The 19518-nt window shown below is 40.7% G+C and overlaps 1 protein-coding gene across 5 annotated transcripts in view; it reads right to left on the bottom strand.

The window, feature by feature from the left end:
- The window catches only part of rims4 (regulating synaptic membrane exocytosis 4), a 37601-nt gene that overhangs the window by 854 nt on the left and 17229 nt on the right, over positions 1-19518 (bottom strand). The window contains exons 2-6 of one of the 5 annotated variants that reach the window (XM_070902991.1): positions 18281-18292; positions 14508-14636; positions 9581-9693; positions 7152-7253; positions 4272-4411 (exon numbers count right to left, since the gene is read on the bottom strand). In XM_070902991.1, the coding sequence (XP_070759092.1) occupies positions 4272-4411; positions 7152-7253; positions 9581-9693; positions 14508-14636; positions 18281-18292 (496 nt within the window). Of the gene's footprint in view, positions 1-4271; positions 4412-7151; positions 7254-9580; positions 9694-14507; positions 14653-17063; positions 17072-18280; positions 18293-19419; positions 19438-19518 lie in introns of those variants that run through there. The other 4 variants (XM_070902994.1, XM_070902992.1, XM_070902995.1 and 1 more) reach the window with 4 other exon arrangements.

Below are 19518 nucleotides of genomic sequence, written 5' to 3'. Positions count from 1 at the left end.
GACCAGGCAGATTCATTGACAAAGTGATAAGGTTAAGAGGGTGTGGTTAATTAACAGGAATCCAGATGGTTTGGAAATCTGTTCTGAAGCAATGCTGGATCTTGACAGTTTCCCTCTCCGTTACAGCAGCACAGAATAGGCTGAGGTTTCAATTAAAGTAAAGGAGGAGGGATTGAGTGAGAGAGGGATGGAGAGGGACATGATGGCGGTATGTGTTTGTCCTGTCTCCTGACATCCTGATAACATCAGGGCTCATCTCAGACGGCCCCACATCTTGTCAAGCAGCGGACAAAATAATCAATACCCGTCTGTGCATGTGTCCGCTCGCGTGGTGTGGTCTCGTGCGTCTGTGCATGCCAGCATACCAATTGGTTTGGTATGTGTGTCTGCCAGTGATTTCCACGGAGACACAGACAGCAAATCTACTTCAATCTATTCCCTTTATCTTTAAAAAAGGAGAATCTATATCTCTCTTTCTGTCTGTCTGAGATCAGTTCTCCAAACAAGGTCCTGACCTCAGCCACTGCAACTTAGGAGAGAGAGACACTGGCAGAAGGAGAACTGCATGGCAGAGTGTTTAGTATGGAGGATGAAGAACACAGTGTCCTTCATCCTCTTCTGGTCCACTTTCTAGGAAGTGGAAGTCACACACAGACACAAACACACACACACACAAACACACACACACAATGCAGGTGCTGATGGAAAGACACAAAGGGATTTAATAAAAAAAACCCAGCATGTTGCATTGAAGTGGAGGAACTTGAATTGAAGGAAACAGTAAGTGTTCGTCAACACCAGTGGGACGTCAGAATTCATTTGGACATTCTGGCAAAATACACAATATGGTCGAAAGTACTTCAGTGTACTTTTGGTCTGTTTTTCGTAGTTTGGCACCTTAGTTCCAATGATGGGTATATACTGTATTATTGTTGACTGACTTAAACCACATCGAACACCTTTGGGATGAACTGGAGCACCGACTGCGAGCCAGACCTTCTCGCTCTACATTAGCGTCCGACCTCACTAATGCTTTTGTTGCTGAATGAGAGCAAATCCCTGCAGTGGAAAGCCTTCTCAAAAGAATGGAGGCTGCTGTATGTAGCAGTCCACAGTCTTTGTTTTGGTTGCCACATACTTATGTAGGATGGGTGATGGTGTAAGCTTTGTGACGTAAACACTACTTTTGGGTGGTGCAACACAGATAAAGTCAAATAAAGACAGTTTACAATTGGTCAATGACACAAATTCACCAAAGTTGAACTATGCACAAAAGCAGTGTACAGATTTACCTCGTCTTGGGCAGCAACTCTATTGATTCCATTTAAATTGATTGATTTCAGTCAGAAATGTTGCTGTTATAAATGCTGATGTGACTGAGCCCTAAAGTATAGAATCAGATAGAGAGATTACTTCAAATGCATGTCTCTATCTGAGCCACTCGCAGTTTTGACACCAGAAACTCCCTCTGGTTAGAAAAGCCAGGATGTTAAAGAATGATGGGAAAGAGAGAGATAGGAGTGACACATTCAGAAAAATATACAATAAACCCAGGATTTGCTTCTTTTCCCAGATCTGAAAACGAAAACTATTTATGTGGACAAAGGAGAAGATGCAGCATTAGCTGAATGTATCAGCTGCTGTCACACGTTGAATGGAAAAAGGTGAAATATGCTCAATATTATGAGCTGTTATTGTTTTCTCTATTGTTTGACGACATTGATTGTTTAAACTCTGGTTTTATGGTGGTTATTACCAATATAAATAAAGCCTATTTGAACTTTGAAAGAAAGATAACAGTTAATTTTTAAATAGAAAAACAACCTGATCTTTAGCATCTACATACACATACACAGAAATAAGCCAACGTTTAGCTTACATTAACTCCGGAAAACACAAACCAAACACACAATAGCATATGGAAAACAAAACAAAGTAAAAGATTACATGCAAATCGTAAGAGAGCACGAGATAAGAAAGAGAATGAGACGATCAGGGGACGGTAACAGAGAGTGCAGAGCAGAGGAGAGCAGAAAGACGCACAGCCGATAATTAGAAAGGAGGCATTTAGCAGCTAATTACTCTGTGACAGCAGCAGAGCAGCCGCAGGCCTCTCTGAAGGCCTTTTCACTGAACACACAGAGGTTCAAACCTACAACCTTCAAAACCCACGGACCTGACCTCTGTTTACCACACACACACCTGTCCCAGTGGTGTGTGAGTTACTCATTATAGACAGAATAACAGGAAAAACGACTCGACACAAAAGTCACACTGACTTGAATGCAAATTATCAGTATACTCTACTGGCAGAGTGGAAACACAGTGAAAGCAGAGATGTTTGGGTTAAGTCATAGTCGCCCCGTCGTACCAAGCTAGACAGAGATATGCCAGGTGGCCCTGTGTAGGCAGATCGCTCTGTCTTTTAGTCATTGGTTCGTCCTTTTTTGGCAAACCACTAAGAATGTGATCGAAACATGAGGATTTAATAATAATGGAGATTTAGGAAAGTAAAATTGATTTAATGGAGCAGAGGATTGTGGCTTTCTGTTCTTTATCCCAAAGTCTGTTTGTTGTTGGATCAGCTGTTATCTTTTATAACTGGTCTAAAATAAAGGTTTTGTTATGAGATTATAACCTTTATTTTAGTGGATTTTTGATGACTACATTTTCAACATATAACTGGTTCTACAGAATCTGCTCGACAGATTTCTTGGCAAAAACGCTTAAAAAGAGAAATCTTGTACACGTATTATAGTATTATATATGCGGCTTTATAAGTGAGGTTCCACCGCAGTAATGGCAGCTTGTCTAATCCGCCTACAACCCAGATTCGTCTATAAACTGTATATGGCCATTATGTCACTGTTGGTTGGTTTCAGCTTGTGATCTTTGTCGATGTTTGTCTCTGCAGACTTTTTCATTTCACATATTAGAAAACTCACACATGAAATGCATATATTTAGTTTAGTACTTACTTATTAGAAGTAAGTAAAAACAAAGCCGATGTCGAGCTTTTACAGCCGACAAACTCAACTTGACTGGTGTTCCGCCTAATATATGATCTTCCATTACAGCAGTGTTTGTAAGACTCATTAAGTGCTTTAGTCGTTTTGCCGGTTGATATCTATAGGCAACACAAATGCTGTTTAGACGTTGAAGTAATCGTGTCTGAAATCATGTGCTTAGAATGAACAAGTTCTCACGTGGCATGTGTCGCAAAGCTTGAGAAAATAAGGGTAAGGATTTTGAATGAATTCTCAGTATGAACTTTAGCAGCGCTTTGCTAAATCAGGAAGCGACAAATTGAAAAGAGCTGCTGATTTCAGCGATTTTCATTATCCAGTGTGAATGAGTTTGATGAAACTCGGAGGACAGCGACACAGACAGCAGATAATTAAGAGGGAGGCGTTTAGTGGCTAATTACACGACGACAGGAGCAGCAGAGCAGCCTGAGGCAGAGCTGCAGGCCTCTCACTGAACACGCCACTGTTTCCACCTGCTGATTACTGAGGAAACTGCCACACATCAGGTTAAAACACACACACGTGCGTGTTGTTGTTATATTCTTTAACAGTTATGAAGGCAGAATGAAACATTACTGGAACACGATTACAGCAAAATGCAAAAAATACAACTGTGAACTGTGAGTGAACTGTGACATATAACACAGTGAAAAGAAAGAAGGAATATAATAACATATAAGAAAGAACAATGACTAAATAAATGAATTAAGAATAGGAAAAGAGATGAAGGAAGGAGGGAATGAAATAAATGCAGGAGAGAAAAAAAGTAGGAAATGATGGAAGGAGATTAGAAAGGCTTGAAGTGAAGGGAGGAAGAGAAAGAAAGACAGAGAGAAAAGGAAGGAGTCAGCAACTAGAAAAGGAAAGAAAGAAGAGAGAGTGAAATAAGAGGGATGAAATAAGAGGAGGGAATAAGTAAAAAATGAAGGAAAGAGATAAGACAGAGGAAAAAGAAGCGAAGAGTAAAAATAGAGAAGAAACGACAGGAAGGAGAGTGGAAAATAAAGGAAAAAGTGACAAGGAAAGAATGAGAAATACTTTATTGATCCCCGGGGGGAAATTGTACAGTACCGGTGCTCCCATTCAAGAGTAGAAAGTAGCATAATTTAGAGCTAAAAGTATGTACAAAATATGAAAATAAGAAATGGAATGGACAAAATGGAGAAGATGTGAGAAACCCCGTCTAAAATCAGTTTAATGTCTGTCTATTTGCTGCTTTCAGTGGGCCATGATGGTGTATCTCACCTGCACCACTTTCCCCTGTGGGCTTTCAGAGAAGACCAGGACCTGGTTGTAGAGAGGATCCAGAGACTTCCTCACTGACTTGGTCTTCTTCTTGGCCACACAGATCCCGTTCTCCAGGAGGTAAACTTTGATGTAGGCCGCTGAAATGACAGCAGACAGAAAAGTTCAACCTGAACTCAGAATACTCAGTGCTCAGTAGTTTTCAGTGACTTTAGAGGGTAGGGGAGTCCGATGAGATTCAGAGCTGGTATATTTGACTGTGGTACAGTACAGTACAGTACAGTAGGAGAAGAATAGATGAGGGCCGAGTTATGATGAGGAGAGTAGAGGGGAGACTCTCGAGGGACTGATACAAGCTGCAAGTCGAGGTCCTTGAAAAGTTTGTCTCATCAATGCAAAAAACTTCAAATGTAAACCCGATGATTATAAAACAAACTAACTCAATAAATAAAGACTGGTATCACGCTAACCTCCCTCTGGATATGACATTATGCCTTCATGAATAGTCATGCTACCGTAACTTATATTAAATTACATTTTCCAAAGCACATTTATGGATCCCTTTATTATAAATGACCATCCTAATTCTTTATTACAGTTCTATTATCAAAGATTTTTCCTTTAAACTGTCACCCAGCCAAAGACTTCCACCAGCTCTGTCCAGACTTTCTTGAGTAATATCAGATAACGGGGAGGAAACAGTTCAGTGTCATTGCAGTAAAAAGACAACTCAATGTATCCATGGTAACTAGGGATGCTAGGGACAAAGACCTAACCCCAACCAAGCCTGAAAATAAAATAGCATAGAACTTAATTCATCCCGAAATTATTTTTTGTGCATGAACATGTATGTAAAAAAACTCATAATACATGTTGTGTATTATGAGTTACCTGCGTGCGTGGCCAGAGTGGCTTATAAAGGTCATACAGTTTACTGCTTGCACAGCTTGGCAGTAAGCCAGCTAGCAGATTAGCTTGTTAGCGTTAGTGCTAGCTCATCTTCCCCATCACTCACGTGACCCTCGCCTTGCAGTTCATAGTGGTTCCTTGAGAGTAAAGGTAGAGGGCATTGTGGTGCACTGTGGAACGCCATGTAATCATTCGTTTTTCTGGTTTTTCTTCGTGCAAAAAAAATGACTCAATCAATAAAATGCTTAAGAAATATCATATTATGCAAAAATGCACAACACACTTTACACATATACATGCAAACAGTCGCTGTCAGCACCAGATGCTGCACCTCGGACAGAGCACAGTGCTCTCTAAGGACACAGAGAAATTTGTGGGGAAGTGCTGATAAACTGATTAAAGATTAGACCCTGGCACAAAGAAATATGGAGCAAGGGTCTCATTTGTCTTTATCTTATGCATATGGATTTGTTTTCATCTCTGTCTCTCTCTGTTTTCACTTGCTTGTTTTTCTTTCATTCACACTAAATTGCTCTCGACTCGTTTCTCTCTCTCTTGTTTGTGCTTTGCTCTGTTCGGTATCCTCTTCTCTTTTATCTCTCCCTCATAGTTTTTCCTTATTTGCTGACGCTGTTTTATTCTTATGCAATTAGGATCAATGGCTGGTTTAATATTATGCAACACACACAGGGGAACTACAATCAGAGTTAATAGTTTGTTGTTACACAATCCGAAATAAAAAAATAAATAAAAACAACAGTACAGTCGTGTTGACATCAAGCCGGTCCTGTGTCTGTTTCCTATCACTAATACAACAGATACCGCCGTGACGTGAAAGGTTAACTAATCTGATTAATTAGTGACCACTGAACTGATCAGTTTAGCCGTAGGTCGATTCATTGCTGTGTTTAATAGACAGCAAAAGCAACAGAGCAGCCAACTCACATAAACAGCCTGATTGTGATATATTTCAGGTACAATAAAGCATGAAGCTGAGAATCCTTGGGGTGTACTTTAGTCTCCAAGTGCATAAAATATGTCAGTGAATTATTATTATTGCACCGGTGACTGTGGCTGTAGTTAACAGTGAGGACACTGAGGGCTGTGAGGGGTTTAAAAACCAGAGGAGGAGTTCACATTCTACAATTACAAATAAGTCAAGTGAACAAACAACCTTTATGTTTACTACTCACTGAAAAGCAGCAGTTTTTTCTTGTTTGAACCCGTGCCTTGTTTATATCCATGTTTACCTGCGATCAATATTCTTCTTCTCTGCCTTTGACGGTGTATTGCTACGTTTCCTGGCGCATTACCGCCACCTGTCTATCAGTGGAATAGTGTGTAACCTTTAAATGAATACAGAGAGCGTGAAAAGAAATAGTTTCTAAAATGTTGGGTACTCCTGCCTATGACACAGAGTATTCTGTGCGTTTGGGTCATGTGTCTGTGCTGATCTGTTTGTATTGTTGAAAGCTGGCAAACCGCTTCCAGATTGATTTCAGAGCATTACTTTAAAGATACTGCGTTTTTTACTGTACAGACACTACGGAGCAGCATCTGAAGTCAGAACAACATGCCGCATGTTCCATTACAGCATTAGCAGAAGCAAATGTAGATCTTACTTATTTATCCTCCCTCTGCTCTGCGTGTTAACTCCCTGAACACTGAAAACACCATTTCCTCCTCTTCACTCATGCATCTTTCATATCTGCAAGGACCATGACTGTGTTTTTCGGAGGATATATCCCATTAGGTTTAAAATGTCAGCTGCAGGCTGTTCTGTTTGTGAGTAGCTGATGCTATTTGCCGTCTTGTGATGCATTCATGTGCTGTGGGAACCTCCACTTTCTAAGACACGGCAGTCGTTTGATGAACCAGATACCAAAAACTAAAATATTTTGACTTTGAACGTCCTGTAGAAAACACAGCTTTGATTCTTTTGATCGATCAGTGAACAGACTAGAGTGGTACCTGGAGGTCCCTTTGAACCTGGTTTCATGGTGAGTCCTCTGGCCTGGACGACCTCCACTTCCAGACCCCCGTTCCTCTCCATCAGACCGATCTCTATGTCACCTGGTTGGGTGAAAACACAGGTGCACGTTAAATAGGGAGGACATGTGAAAAAAGATAGATTTCTACCTGGATAATACATTAGGTGGCGTTATAAAGCAATGCATCAGTTTTGATACTGTAGTTGATGAGAGAAGATGCTACGATGTACACGTAGATTTGAATGTTGCTCCAGTTTAAGATTACCCCACATAGCTCAAGATCAGGTCCCAGAAGAGAGAATTTGTGGCTTTCACTCATTTTTCGAATTTTCTCTTATGTAAGAACAAAGTTCATGAGTGGTTCAGACCCGTCATACGAGTCATGTACAGCCTGCCTTTCTTCATCTAATTTGGAGTTTAAATATGAAACAGACATGAACAAAAATAAAATGTAGAACTTTGACAATCAATGAAATGAATATTCTGTTCACCAAAATATCATCACCATGTCTTGCAAATTTATTGGTGTTTTTTTTAAGATATCTTGATTTTTTTAGGCATATTTCGCCACAGCAGTTTATACAGTTCAGTGGTTGATAGGTAAATTCTCTCCCTGGGACAGCTACTTCAGGGTCTTCATGCAGGTTTCTGTCCAGCATCGTCCTCCATTGGACCTGACAGTGTGACGTCATCTCCTGTCGTCTAATATCTCGAAACGTCTTATCTTTTTGTCTGCTGAGTAGGACTCGAAGTTCCGCGGTGTGAAAGTCATTTTTTATGAATGAAACTCGCCCAAGCGGAACACGTAGCCTCAACAGGTGGTATTTATCCGGCTGAAACAAGTTTGTCCAGTTAATTAGAGTTTGGTGACTCCAACTTGAAAACCTCGTACAAAAAAGCCTCGTAGACAAAAGAATTTCGAAAATGTTCTTGCAAGAGGCCCATTAAGTGCATCCCACGTCCACAGGAACCAGAGCTAGATGTCATCAAAACATAGAATAAACAGTAAATAAAATGTTTTATTAAGGATTTTTAAGGAACAACAGAGATGTAGCTCCATCTTTAGGAACTAAACTGCGTTTAGTAGACTGTTGAGACTGTTGAGATGGACAGGAAAAGGGCAAATGCAATAACTGCTGACAACGGGACGAGTCATAAATGTCAGCGTATTGTCTAGAGAGCACAGAGCTCTTCGTTTTTTCTGTTATGCATCTTGAAAGAAGTTCAATGTGTATCTATCTGGCTTTGAAACAAATAACAACAGTCTTTCTCTATCACGTATAACTGCATGGATACAGAAACATTGTGAGTCTTGTATCTCTCAACTTCACTCTCCTTAATTTACATGTTAGGAGTTTAGCATTGAATCCGAGTAGCTTTTTAGCCTCTTTTAGCTCGTTGTCTTTGTTTTATGGCATCTTTACTGTCTAATTCAATCTCAGCGCTCTCATCAACCTCACAAATAAGCTCTGATAAACCCTCTGACATGTAGCAGGTGATGAAAGTGGAGCATCTAAGAGCCAAAAATGTTTCTCAAAACTTAGTTGAAACCGAACTAGAGCTAAAAGGGTAAATATTAGATGTACATTCATCAGGTGAACGTGGTGAACAACTCGACGTGTAAGTATGTGACCGTTTGTTAGCACTGTGTTTCTTTCTGCCTCCCTAGAGATAGAAATCTGTCTTTAGTGCCTTTTGTGATCTGGGAAATGAAACTTTTTCTTCACTCAACTCACTGGAAGTCATACTGGACAACAGTTTCAGCTAAATGTCCCCAAAATGACAAATGCATTCTTTTGAAAGTGACAGAGCGCAGATGAGGGCCAAGTTATTCTGGGTTCTGTGACATTATATAATGTTGGACTGGACAGCAGGTTTGGAGTGGAGTTGGTCCAGTCAGTGTCACTGTTGTCGGGCCAAGGACACTGTCTGGCTGCCAGCGAGGAAACTGACCCACTTACAGTAGATCACTGCTGTGGAGGACAGGCTGCATACAATACATCCAGTATATACAGCCTGGAAATTAGTAAGATGAGAAAAACTCTGCAGTAGGACACAGCTCTGATATATGAGGCACTTTCTTTGTCAACGTGAAATGATTTCAGCAGTCATTTGAATCCGTTTTTCTTTTCAATTTTCAGACCCATTTTTCATGGGACTTCTTGTTGTCTTTTTCAGGGGCATTTCACAAAATATAGATGACAGTCGTGACCCCCAAACCTTAGTAATTTACCTTCTTAGCTTGGAGATAAGAAAGTAAAGGGTGATAGATTAAGCTCTTAGTCTTCCGGGAGCCATCTTCGTTATCATAACAGGAAAACAGATGAACTGCTGACAGGCTCCTGTGGCTCACTGGGGAAAAGGCTTTGCAAAATGCTTGTGAAAATAAGAGCGTCCGTCCTCTCTTACCCATGGATGTTGTCGCCAGCGTTTGTCGTCCAACAAACTGGGCGGGTCCCATGCCATCGAGGAAGTCGCTGAACTGTGCATCCGATGCCAGACACATGCCACTGTAGTTCAGACTGCCGAGAGAGTGAAAGAGGCAGACAAAGAGACAGCCGGTTAAACATGACCCGACAGCTCTCATTGAACTTCAATTAGGTAGAGAAAGTGAGTCAGAGACTGGAGGGTAAAGACAGAATGAAAGAGAGGAGAGACAGAAAAAACAGTCTGGAGGAATAATGGAGAAGAAGAAAAAATGGATCTCTCCTGTTTCAACTTAGTTAGACTTCCAAAATGCAAATTGGCCTAAAACTCAGACTGCTGGTTTTTGAGTTTGACCCCTTGTGTCCTGTGTTTGTGTGTGTACGCAAAGGAATCAACTCAGAGTGCTTTGGTGGCAGAGTGCCAGGTATACTGCAACTGTGTGTGTGTGTGTGTGTGTGTGTGTGTGTGTGTGTGTGTGTGTGTGTGTGTGTGTGTTCCATGGAAGGACAAACCCACCCTAACATGATGCTGATGTATGTCATCAATCTGTGATGCTCACTAGGTGTCTGAACCAGGATGGCTGAGTGGTTAAGGTGTTGTACTGGCTGTGCCGGCTGTGTTAACAGGTGACATCACGTACATTATCATGCGTGACCAGCTTTCTGTTTAAAGGTCCTGCACAGGTGTTTCCAGTTTCTTTGGCTCCTCTCAGGATGTGTGACTGTGATAGTTTTATTGGACCTGTTCGGGCGAGACCACAGCAAAGTCCTTCCACAACTCTGCCCACTTTTAACATGAACAGAAGTGAAACAGTAATGGAGGGCCTGTAAGTAAAAATAACAACACTATAATGTAAACATGCTCCATTCTTAACAGAACGCCTGCAGAGGAAATTTTACTTGTGTAAAAGTATACAAGTATTAGAGGTAAACTGCACATACACTGTGTATATGAACAATGTAAAAGGTTCCACAAAAAAAACGTATATAAAAAATGATTCTCTTATAGACAGCGACGTCATTAGGCATGTTTTATAAATAACCACCATACCAACCATACTGCCCCTGGATTTGAGAACCACTTTACCTTTAGTACATATCTGTGATATCTGCTGCTGGTGCGTTCTTCACTCTGCATTCTGACTGACAGCTTGCTAACGGCGGACCGTTCGTGGCTAGCAATAGTTCGTTACAAGTTGTCACGACATCATCACCAAACATCCACCACCACTTCCTGGATGCACCTACTACCAGGCGTACTCTGGTGCGTTTGTTTGTCATTCATTATGGCTGCCCTCTTCTTCTTCTTCTTCTTCTACATCACTCACCTTCATCCTCCTCCTTGTCTCTACCTTCCACATTTCATTCTAGTGTACAGTTACACTTTATTCCCCCCTGCTCTGATGAGAGTACTTTAGCTGCACATTCAAGGAAACTTATTTTATAAACCAAGCAGTCCTTCCACAAGGACGGCGACCTAAATTACCTAACAGCTTTGTCTTCATTGTTAAATGAATGAAAAAGTGTTTAAATATTTACTAGATTGTTCCAACAAAGTCACACAAAGGCACACAGGATGATATCTAACATTAACTTCAGAGTGAGAAGCCAAACACAACAAAATAATTTACGAGAGAGTCTCTCTCCAAGATGATTAACACACAAAATCACTTAGATTAGATTAGTAATTCATGCAGACGTCAACAAACGTTGAATTATTGCCGGTATTTAATATTAATTTATAGGCCTACTCTTGATTTCTCATTTACACTTTTTTGTTTTTGTGCTGGCTGTTGGCTGCTTTAATGTGTGTTTCTTACCATTTCAATATTTCCATTTCTGTGTGTTGTAGGTTTCCACATGTGCACTTAATGCTAAGTAAGTGAAGACACATGGAATTAATAAATCAACATATTAGATTTAGAGAAATTCTAATGAGGTAAAATCCTTTATATGTGTGTGTGTGTGTGTGTGTGTGTGTGTGTGTGTGTGTGTAAAGAGTGCTGACATGCAATAAGTCAAGCAACATTAGCCGAGTGGGTATTACTGGGTGATAAAATCCTGAGCTTTAGATTATAATATTGGTGTGTGTGAGGCACATCTGGGGATTACGCTGCTGTTTCACAGAAATATGACGCTCAATGTAAACCTCGTGCTGTAGGCAGATGATGTTACAAATATTCAAGGTCCTATATTATTCAGTGTTTATGAGGAGTCAAAACCAAAAACGTGAAATAGATTTTGTTCCCCAAGATGGTTTCTGTCATTTTAGGTCGTTTTTATCACGCTGATGTCTGTTCAAGCGTTCATTTTTTGGATAAGTTTTAAGGTTTTAATTAGTTATTTGATGCTTTAAAAAGGGGGTGTGACCTCATGATTGGCAGCTTGATTGTGGTGTGCTATACTTTCAGTATAAACACTTTGTGACTCATTATATCGATTTGATTAAAAAAAAAAACATAATCGGCATTATGTGTCTTTCAAAACACATTTGCCTTTAGTAGTATAGACATGTAATCTGTAGGAGACAGCATTGCAAATCTGACATCTATTACTGTAAACTCCATAGAGCTGCGCATCACTCTACAGACGTAGTACCACCTAAAGGCCGAGAGAAAAGGGTGGATTTTTGAAAAGGCAGTAAATTTAACTTGAGCAACTTAAACTCAATCAAATGTCAACAGCGTCTTTAATGACCGTGTTGCATCATATAGTCACATGAGTTGAACAGACAAGACAAAGTGTAATGCAACATTCTCATATCCCTTACACAAACATAGAAAACCGTTCCCACTTAGTCCCATCATCATCATCACCATCACCATCAGCACACACACACACACACACACACATTTGCCGGGTCCTGAATTGCCCGAACCATAAATCAATAAGCTCATAAGTGTGATTGGATGGTGTTAGCTAACAAAGTGCTTATTCATGGTTCAGGCACAGAGCTTTTCAATCAGCAGACTGAGCCAGACAGCTGATGGAAACACAGGCAGGAAGACAAGCAGCGGTTTGCTAAATAATGTTGTTGTGCAGCTCAGTTCACTGATTCAAATGTAGTTTCCCTCTATGTAGTGCTACTTGCAGCTTAGAGCATAAACAGATTTGCATTTTAACAACTGAGCTCCTCTGTCTGTCAGATAATAAAATGATTATGTAACATAAGTATTATTCAGACATTTTACTTTTAGGCAGAAGATCTTTAATTCAGGCTTAAGAAAAACTTTTTTCCTGTAGTTTTCATCCCTCTGTACCTGCTTATCTTGTGCAGGATCAAAAGTTAAGTTTAAGTTAAGTAAGTTTGTAAGTTCCTTGGACTTCCAGTACTTGTTGCACTTCTATTCCTTCTCTTTTTCACAACAAGACCAGATTTCAAATTCTGTCACTTACAACTTGTTTTTTGTCTGTGAAAAACCTGAAAAATAACGTTCTTTATGCGTGATTACGATGATCTGTCTGATTAATGATCAGGAAGTCAGGAAGCTGAGGCGTGGTTACAGCAGAGGTGCGTTGGGAAAAGTAAAGACGTATACAAAGGGTATCAACAATTCGTGATTAACATTTCCTCATTATGTTAATAGGAAACATAATCCAGGCACCAAAGCATATTAACAAGTATATTAACATAATTTCTAAAAGACATGGTTGCAATTGAAACTGTGACTGGACTCAATATGTGATTAGTTTGTGTTTTTAGCTTGGCCCACTTGGATGAGGAGGAAGAGGAGAAAACAGGGGTTGAACCTCCTGAAACAGGCTCAATGTGAAAACCCAGATTATGCCAGACTTTGTTTACATGTACATTAATATTCTGAAAAAATGAACCTCAGTCTGAGAAAGGCTTCTGTGTGGATCTGCCATTAACATGAAACAATCAATAAAGTATTTATGTTTTCCTTTTTTCATGCAGCTGCGTATGTGGTCCTTATTGACTCTCACACCTGCTGCATGCTGCTGGAGTAACCCAACATCAAACCGTATAAAAAGTTCACATTACAGAATAAACCAGCTAGCATCGTCTTGTTTCTGCTAACATGTTCTTTTTTGTTTCACTTGGGATACGAGCTAAACAGCGTTTCCATGCAGCAGCTCACAAACAGAATATCTACATATTCCAAATATAAATGGAATATTAATATGCATGCAAACACACTCAGTGATGCAATCATCCTCTCTGAGTCTCTGAGTCTCTGAGTCGCTACCTCTCCTTGTTTTCCTCCCTCGTCTGTTTGTCTTTAAACCCTACCAGCCCCCATCAGTCTGTCTGTCTGTCTGTCTGCCTCGTCTTGTTATGTAACGGCAGGAATTCAAGCTGGTAGCCACTTTGGCACTGATCAGCATGTGTCCGTGTGTGTGTGTGTGTGTGTGTTCAGTAGTACTACACTAGTATTGCTGATGTCATATGTGCTTTTCCACTGGGCTTCACTGTACTCTCTCTCTCTCTATGTGTGCCGTCTCCTGCTGACCGTTTCTCTTAGATGGAACTTTCAGAGTGCAAAACCGCCACAAATGCTAAAGATTCCTTCAAAATTCATGGGAATTTCTTCTTAAATTGTTGAGATATTCTCCAGACACACAGACAGAAAAGAAAAGAAAACTAACAGGTGCAAAAACGAATATTTGAGTTCAAACTACAAATCAGTGTTTGCGTACCTCAGCCAAAATATGTGCTTATTGTTTTGTTATTCAGGTTAATGCAAAAAAAAAAGCACAAATGCTCTTTATCACAATGAAAAGAAAGCCTTTAACAAATCCTGGTTTCAGAATCACACCAAAATCTATTTCGTTCCTTTGCCAATTTCACTGAAAGAGCTTCACAGTTTGACTGCTAACTAACAGACTGACTGACTTCAGTGTTCTGTAGTTTGTGTTTGTGATGAACCAGAGCAGGACGAGTTACTCACTTGCCCTCGGAGCCGTAGCTGTTCATGCTGTCCTCTATAGACTCGTGGCTGGCCTGGCGGACAGTCCGACTGGGCATCTCTACAGCCAGACCCGTCTCTGTGCTCCTCTGGATGCCTCCTTTCAACTTCCTGCCCTCCGTGTCCACTGCAGGCAAACAGACGCACACACAAATAAATCCAGCTGCTATACACCTGTGGAACTAGATTTTTATCCACCGGAGCCGCTAAAATATTTCAAAAGAAAACGGTTAAAGGGAATGTCAGTATGAGAGCCAGTTGACTGAGTTGATAAACTTACATGTTTGTGTTTATCTGCATTATACACTGTCTGAATACTTACACAAAGTACTGCTACTCGTAGGTTAGGATCATTGTTTTCTGGTTTTGCAAAAAGAAAAATATAATTGGTTTAAATTGATTTCCATTGCTATTTTATGTTTCAACACATCAAAATATTTGTTTTTCTCCTGCAAAAGGGTTCCCTGGTGGTCAGGACAGAGGTCAGAATATGCTGAAAGAAAGTGGAAAGATTGTAGCTGCTGATTATTCTGCAGATCTGTTGCATTTTCATAATCCATCATCTAACTCTTTTTTTTTATCAAGCTTTAACCTTATTGTGAAAATTCAACAAAACAACCCTTTTTTCCCTAAAAAATTGAAAACAAATCCCCACATTTCTGTGTCCGAACTGGCTGTTTGTCCTGCTGTGACCTCATCAGTGTCAGAAGAAGGACGACCACACTGATGAGAAATCACTTTAACAAGGCCAAGGACAAAGCACTCAATTCCTCCTCAGAGCAAAGACATACATCTTGTTGCAAAATAGACCACAAAATCGATGTACGGCGCACTTTATGGGACGTATCTGTGGCTGCAAGGTGTCCTGTGTGTGTGTGTGTGTGTGTATGTGTGTGTGTGTGTGTGTGTGTGTGTGTGTTGATGGAGGTTGAGTTTATAATGAAGTGCTCTAGCAGGAGGTCTTTGACCTTGTTTTTAGGACAGGACAGGAAAGTTGTTTTCCTTTAATAGTAAGGACACACACAGACACACAAACACACATATACACACTGAATTGAGACCATGTGACACTATTTCTGTAAAATCTTTATGAAAAATATTTCATAAAGGAACTTAGTTGATGTTTTTCTGACTGAACAAATGCTAAAATTCATCAAATGAATGGATCAAATCAATCAAATAAAATACACATTTTTTGCAACTCGACTTCCTCCAGAGAATGGTGTTTCTGTGTTACAGCCACTCATCTAATCCAGACTCTTTCTCCACAGACAGTTTCATCACCTCAATGGAAAAAACATGCTTTAAGAAGCCTGGCGCACACACACACACACACACAAGCACAGTGCCATGAAGTTAGTTCTGCAGTTATTAAAAAGCGACCTAGAACGGTGCTATTTCTATCGTTCATGTGGGACGGGACGTTGGCAGATTTGGGTTAGTGCATCTGCTTCCTGACTGCCTCCATATGATCAGTTATCTCCTGTGTTAGTCCATGAGCAGGCGCAGCAGCACAGTCATACAACACTACTGTCAGTGCAGCCCCGTACAAAAGGTCAAGATAACTTTAATGTAATCAGTCAGTTAGAGAACAAATGCATTACAGGAAAAGACTTGAAGGAGGATCTCTCCAGTCTGAATCTCAGTGCTCTCCAGTGGTTTGTGATGTATTTGACGGGGTGTGATTCTTTTGGTGAACCCACTTTCCCTCAGCCAGCCTCTTCTACCTCTGCTTGTAGTTTTCTATAATTCCTTATTTTTTAGCATGGCTTTGGCTCCAGAGAACAATTGTGGATTTGTTGCTTTCCATCGAAAGGAAATGGAAATACAGACACATAAAACTAGTTGACAGTCGTGGCAGACAGAAAATACAGCGAGGGGGAGGGACATGCAACAGAGGTCTCTTGGCAGAATTAACACCAGGGCGATTTCATGCCATGAACCTTAGACCACTAGGGCACAGGGACCCCCTTGGGAAAAATCACTGATCGCAGCCACATCCCTTATTGCCCTTAATCCCAATGAGTCTTACAGCATTCCAGTCTTGTCTATAGCTACTGTGGGTTTATAGAAATTGGTGTCTGAGCCTCTTAAATGGATTTGTTCCTGGTATGATTGTTGAACAGCGGTGCAAAATAGCGGCTCAAGAAAGAAGCCTTTTGATTCTGAGAGGTTGTCACTAAAACCTGGTTTATCACTGAAACGCTTTCTCCATTTAAAGTCCACTGCAGAAATGAACTGTTTAAGAAAGGAATTCACTAAAACATGGCTGCTCATTGTCTTGAGTTTAGCAACAAAGTGAAACATCCCTGTTTCATTACAGTGTGACTGGCTTGGCCCAACAGAGGCCGAAGTCAGACTTGATGATGCACCACATGCCCAGGGACCAACATTGGCTCAAATGCTGGTAACTGAATGTGATTCGCAGCCCAAATTGGCAAACCAAATCAGGCAGCCAAAAATGGGCCACAAACGTCATTTGTCCCAACTCATCTAACTTGGGATTGGCATTTCCACGATCATGAGAATGTAGTATACACCTGCATCTACAGTTTCCATTTCAAACATTTACCTGACTGTCTGAGTGATTTACAATCAGTTCTCGAGTGGCATAAGCCTAAAACTCCTGGGATTACAAGCAACAAAATTGGGTCAGAATGCACTTTTAATGCTTGTGGTGAGCAACCTGAACTGCCACAGAAAAATGTTTGCAGTTGTAAAACAACCTTTCTAATCCTAATCTTACCCTGCGTTTGGATTTAAAAGCAACCAAATCTGCTTTACTCTCAGTCCGGCAGCCCAGTGTGCACTATTGTGGTAAGAACGGTCACAAGTCGTGCTCGTCTTTATCAGCATCTAATCAAACACTCAAAGGTCTGCAAGTCACAGACTTCTCGTAAAAAACATCACCTGTCAGTGATCAGAAAACCTCCAAAAGCCACCAAAACGCAGAGTTTTTGTTTGCTACAGAGACTCAAATGAAACTGGTAGACCGCTCAGACTGTGCCCGCAGCATCGCAGCGCTCACTATGAGCCCCCTCTGGCTGGAAGATAAATTACTGCGTCTGACAGAATGACATGCTTCACCGTCTGTAGACAGTGAGCGACTTTAAAAGTCTGTACAATTTCCACACCAAGGCTCAGACATGCTTTGACTGCTAAAAAAAAAGAAAGAAGATCATCTCTAGACAGTGACACAAAATATTGCCATTAACTGATGTAATACACCTTAAATCCACAGGGGGAGCCTGCCTCCACTGACATGTTGTGTTTGTGTGTGAAGGAAAAGTTGTGTGTTCAAGTAGGAACGTACTCACACACAAGAAACTTTCTCTCTGGGAAAAGAAAATCACAGCCTGTTTACTGTAACGATGACAACCGCTGTGATCCCACAATGCAATGCTCCGCATGTTATAGGTGCGGAAATGACCGCTGACTCCACAGCTGTCAAAATGATGATGATTGGTAAGTGTGCAAAATCTCCATTTGCTGCTCACCATTGAGTCGACTACTTAGAGTTCATTGTACAGAAGGTGAGTGAACGAGGGGGTCATTTCGGACATGGGGCTTGTGACATCAGCGCACAGACACGGTTACCATGGACGTGGATGCTGTTACTACGGAGACCACATTGGAATCCAGACCTGCCGTGAGAATGCTCTAAGAGGCTTTTAACACAGAGGCATGTTATTTTCTACATTAGCTTATGTGTGTGTGTGTGTGTGTGTGTGTGTGTGTGTGTGTGTGTGTACAACCTGCTGTCACCTCTTGTCACCGGTGGTGTATTGAGGCGGAGTAGAGTTACATAACTAATACAGCAGGTGGATAATGGCTGGAGACACATCAACCACTCTGCTTCGCGGCGACCCTTTCATGGCGCTGATGGGATATTATCTCAGTTCGGTTCAATCCAATTCAACATGCTTCATCTGTAGCAGAGTGAAAGGCAATCTTCCCAGGCAATCAAGATAAAACGTAGAAGAGTGACAGTTTTTCTTATTTGCAACATTTCTACACTGATTCGCTTTGCTTTCAACACTTTCCACATAACATTAGACCCACAATGCTTTCTGCATCTTTGCTTCTCTTTCTTTTTCTGTGCTTTAAGCTGTAGCCAGCATCTATTATTAGTCGCTCTGCCAGTCGGTAAGCCCCAAAAATGTCAGAAAACTTAACTGCACATGTACCATTTTGGGACACAGCTAAGAAGACTCTACTAGCCGAACTGTTGCAGCAGGTAAAGCAGAAGTTAGCGCTCAGTCAGAGGTGGTGCAAACCAAAAATGAGAAAGAATTAAAGGTCTGCACTCACGGCATTGTTTTCAAACTTTAATGACAAATTCAGGTTAAGAGACTAGAAAAAAAAATTCAGTCCCAGGTCGTGTGCTTTAAAATTTTCTCATTCAAGATGGCTGACCTGCAGGATCTCAAATCTCCAAACTCGTTGTGGATAATAAGAGTTACACACCTGTTCACATTGCATGCACTTTGCAGAGGACCTGCTGAATTTTCTCGCGTCATATCCATTTTTCTTTCTGTCTTCATGTTTCTCTTGATGTCTGTCTCAAGTCAAAACTGCAAAATTTGTTTGTAATTACTCTCAAATTAAAATCATTCAACACAAGCTCCACCCTTAGAGAACAAAGAAATGTACATTATTATTATTATGTTGTATTATTATTATTCTAAAGCTGGTAATGGTTTACTTGCTAAAATACGCCTATATATTGTGGAATACGATCGCATGAGAAACACAGTTGAATAAAATGTGCACAATGTATACAGCCAATGTAAAGCCATTATGTGTAGAACTTCTTTGTGATTATAGCTTCTTCCAAATGATTCTGATGACATAAGTTTTTGTTTGCAGAAAAATGAGATAATCCCTTTGAAATCTGGTTCAGTCTAAGTGTTGCTTTCATAGTGAGCAGTCCACTCCAGCTACAGGTAATGACCCTGCAACACAAATGTTTACGGTTAGAAGGAGACAGATG

This window comes from Enoplosus armatus, chromosome 3 (assembly GCF_043641665.1).
Source record: "Enoplosus armatus isolate fEnoArm2 chromosome 3, fEnoArm2.hap1, whole genome shotgun sequence".
NCBI classification, from domain to species: domain Eukaryota; kingdom Metazoa; phylum Chordata; class Actinopteri; order Centrarchiformes; family Enoplosidae; genus Enoplosus; species Enoplosus armatus.
Note: the sequence above shows the minus strand (reverse complement) of the source record. Positions and strands in the feature narration are given on the sequence as shown.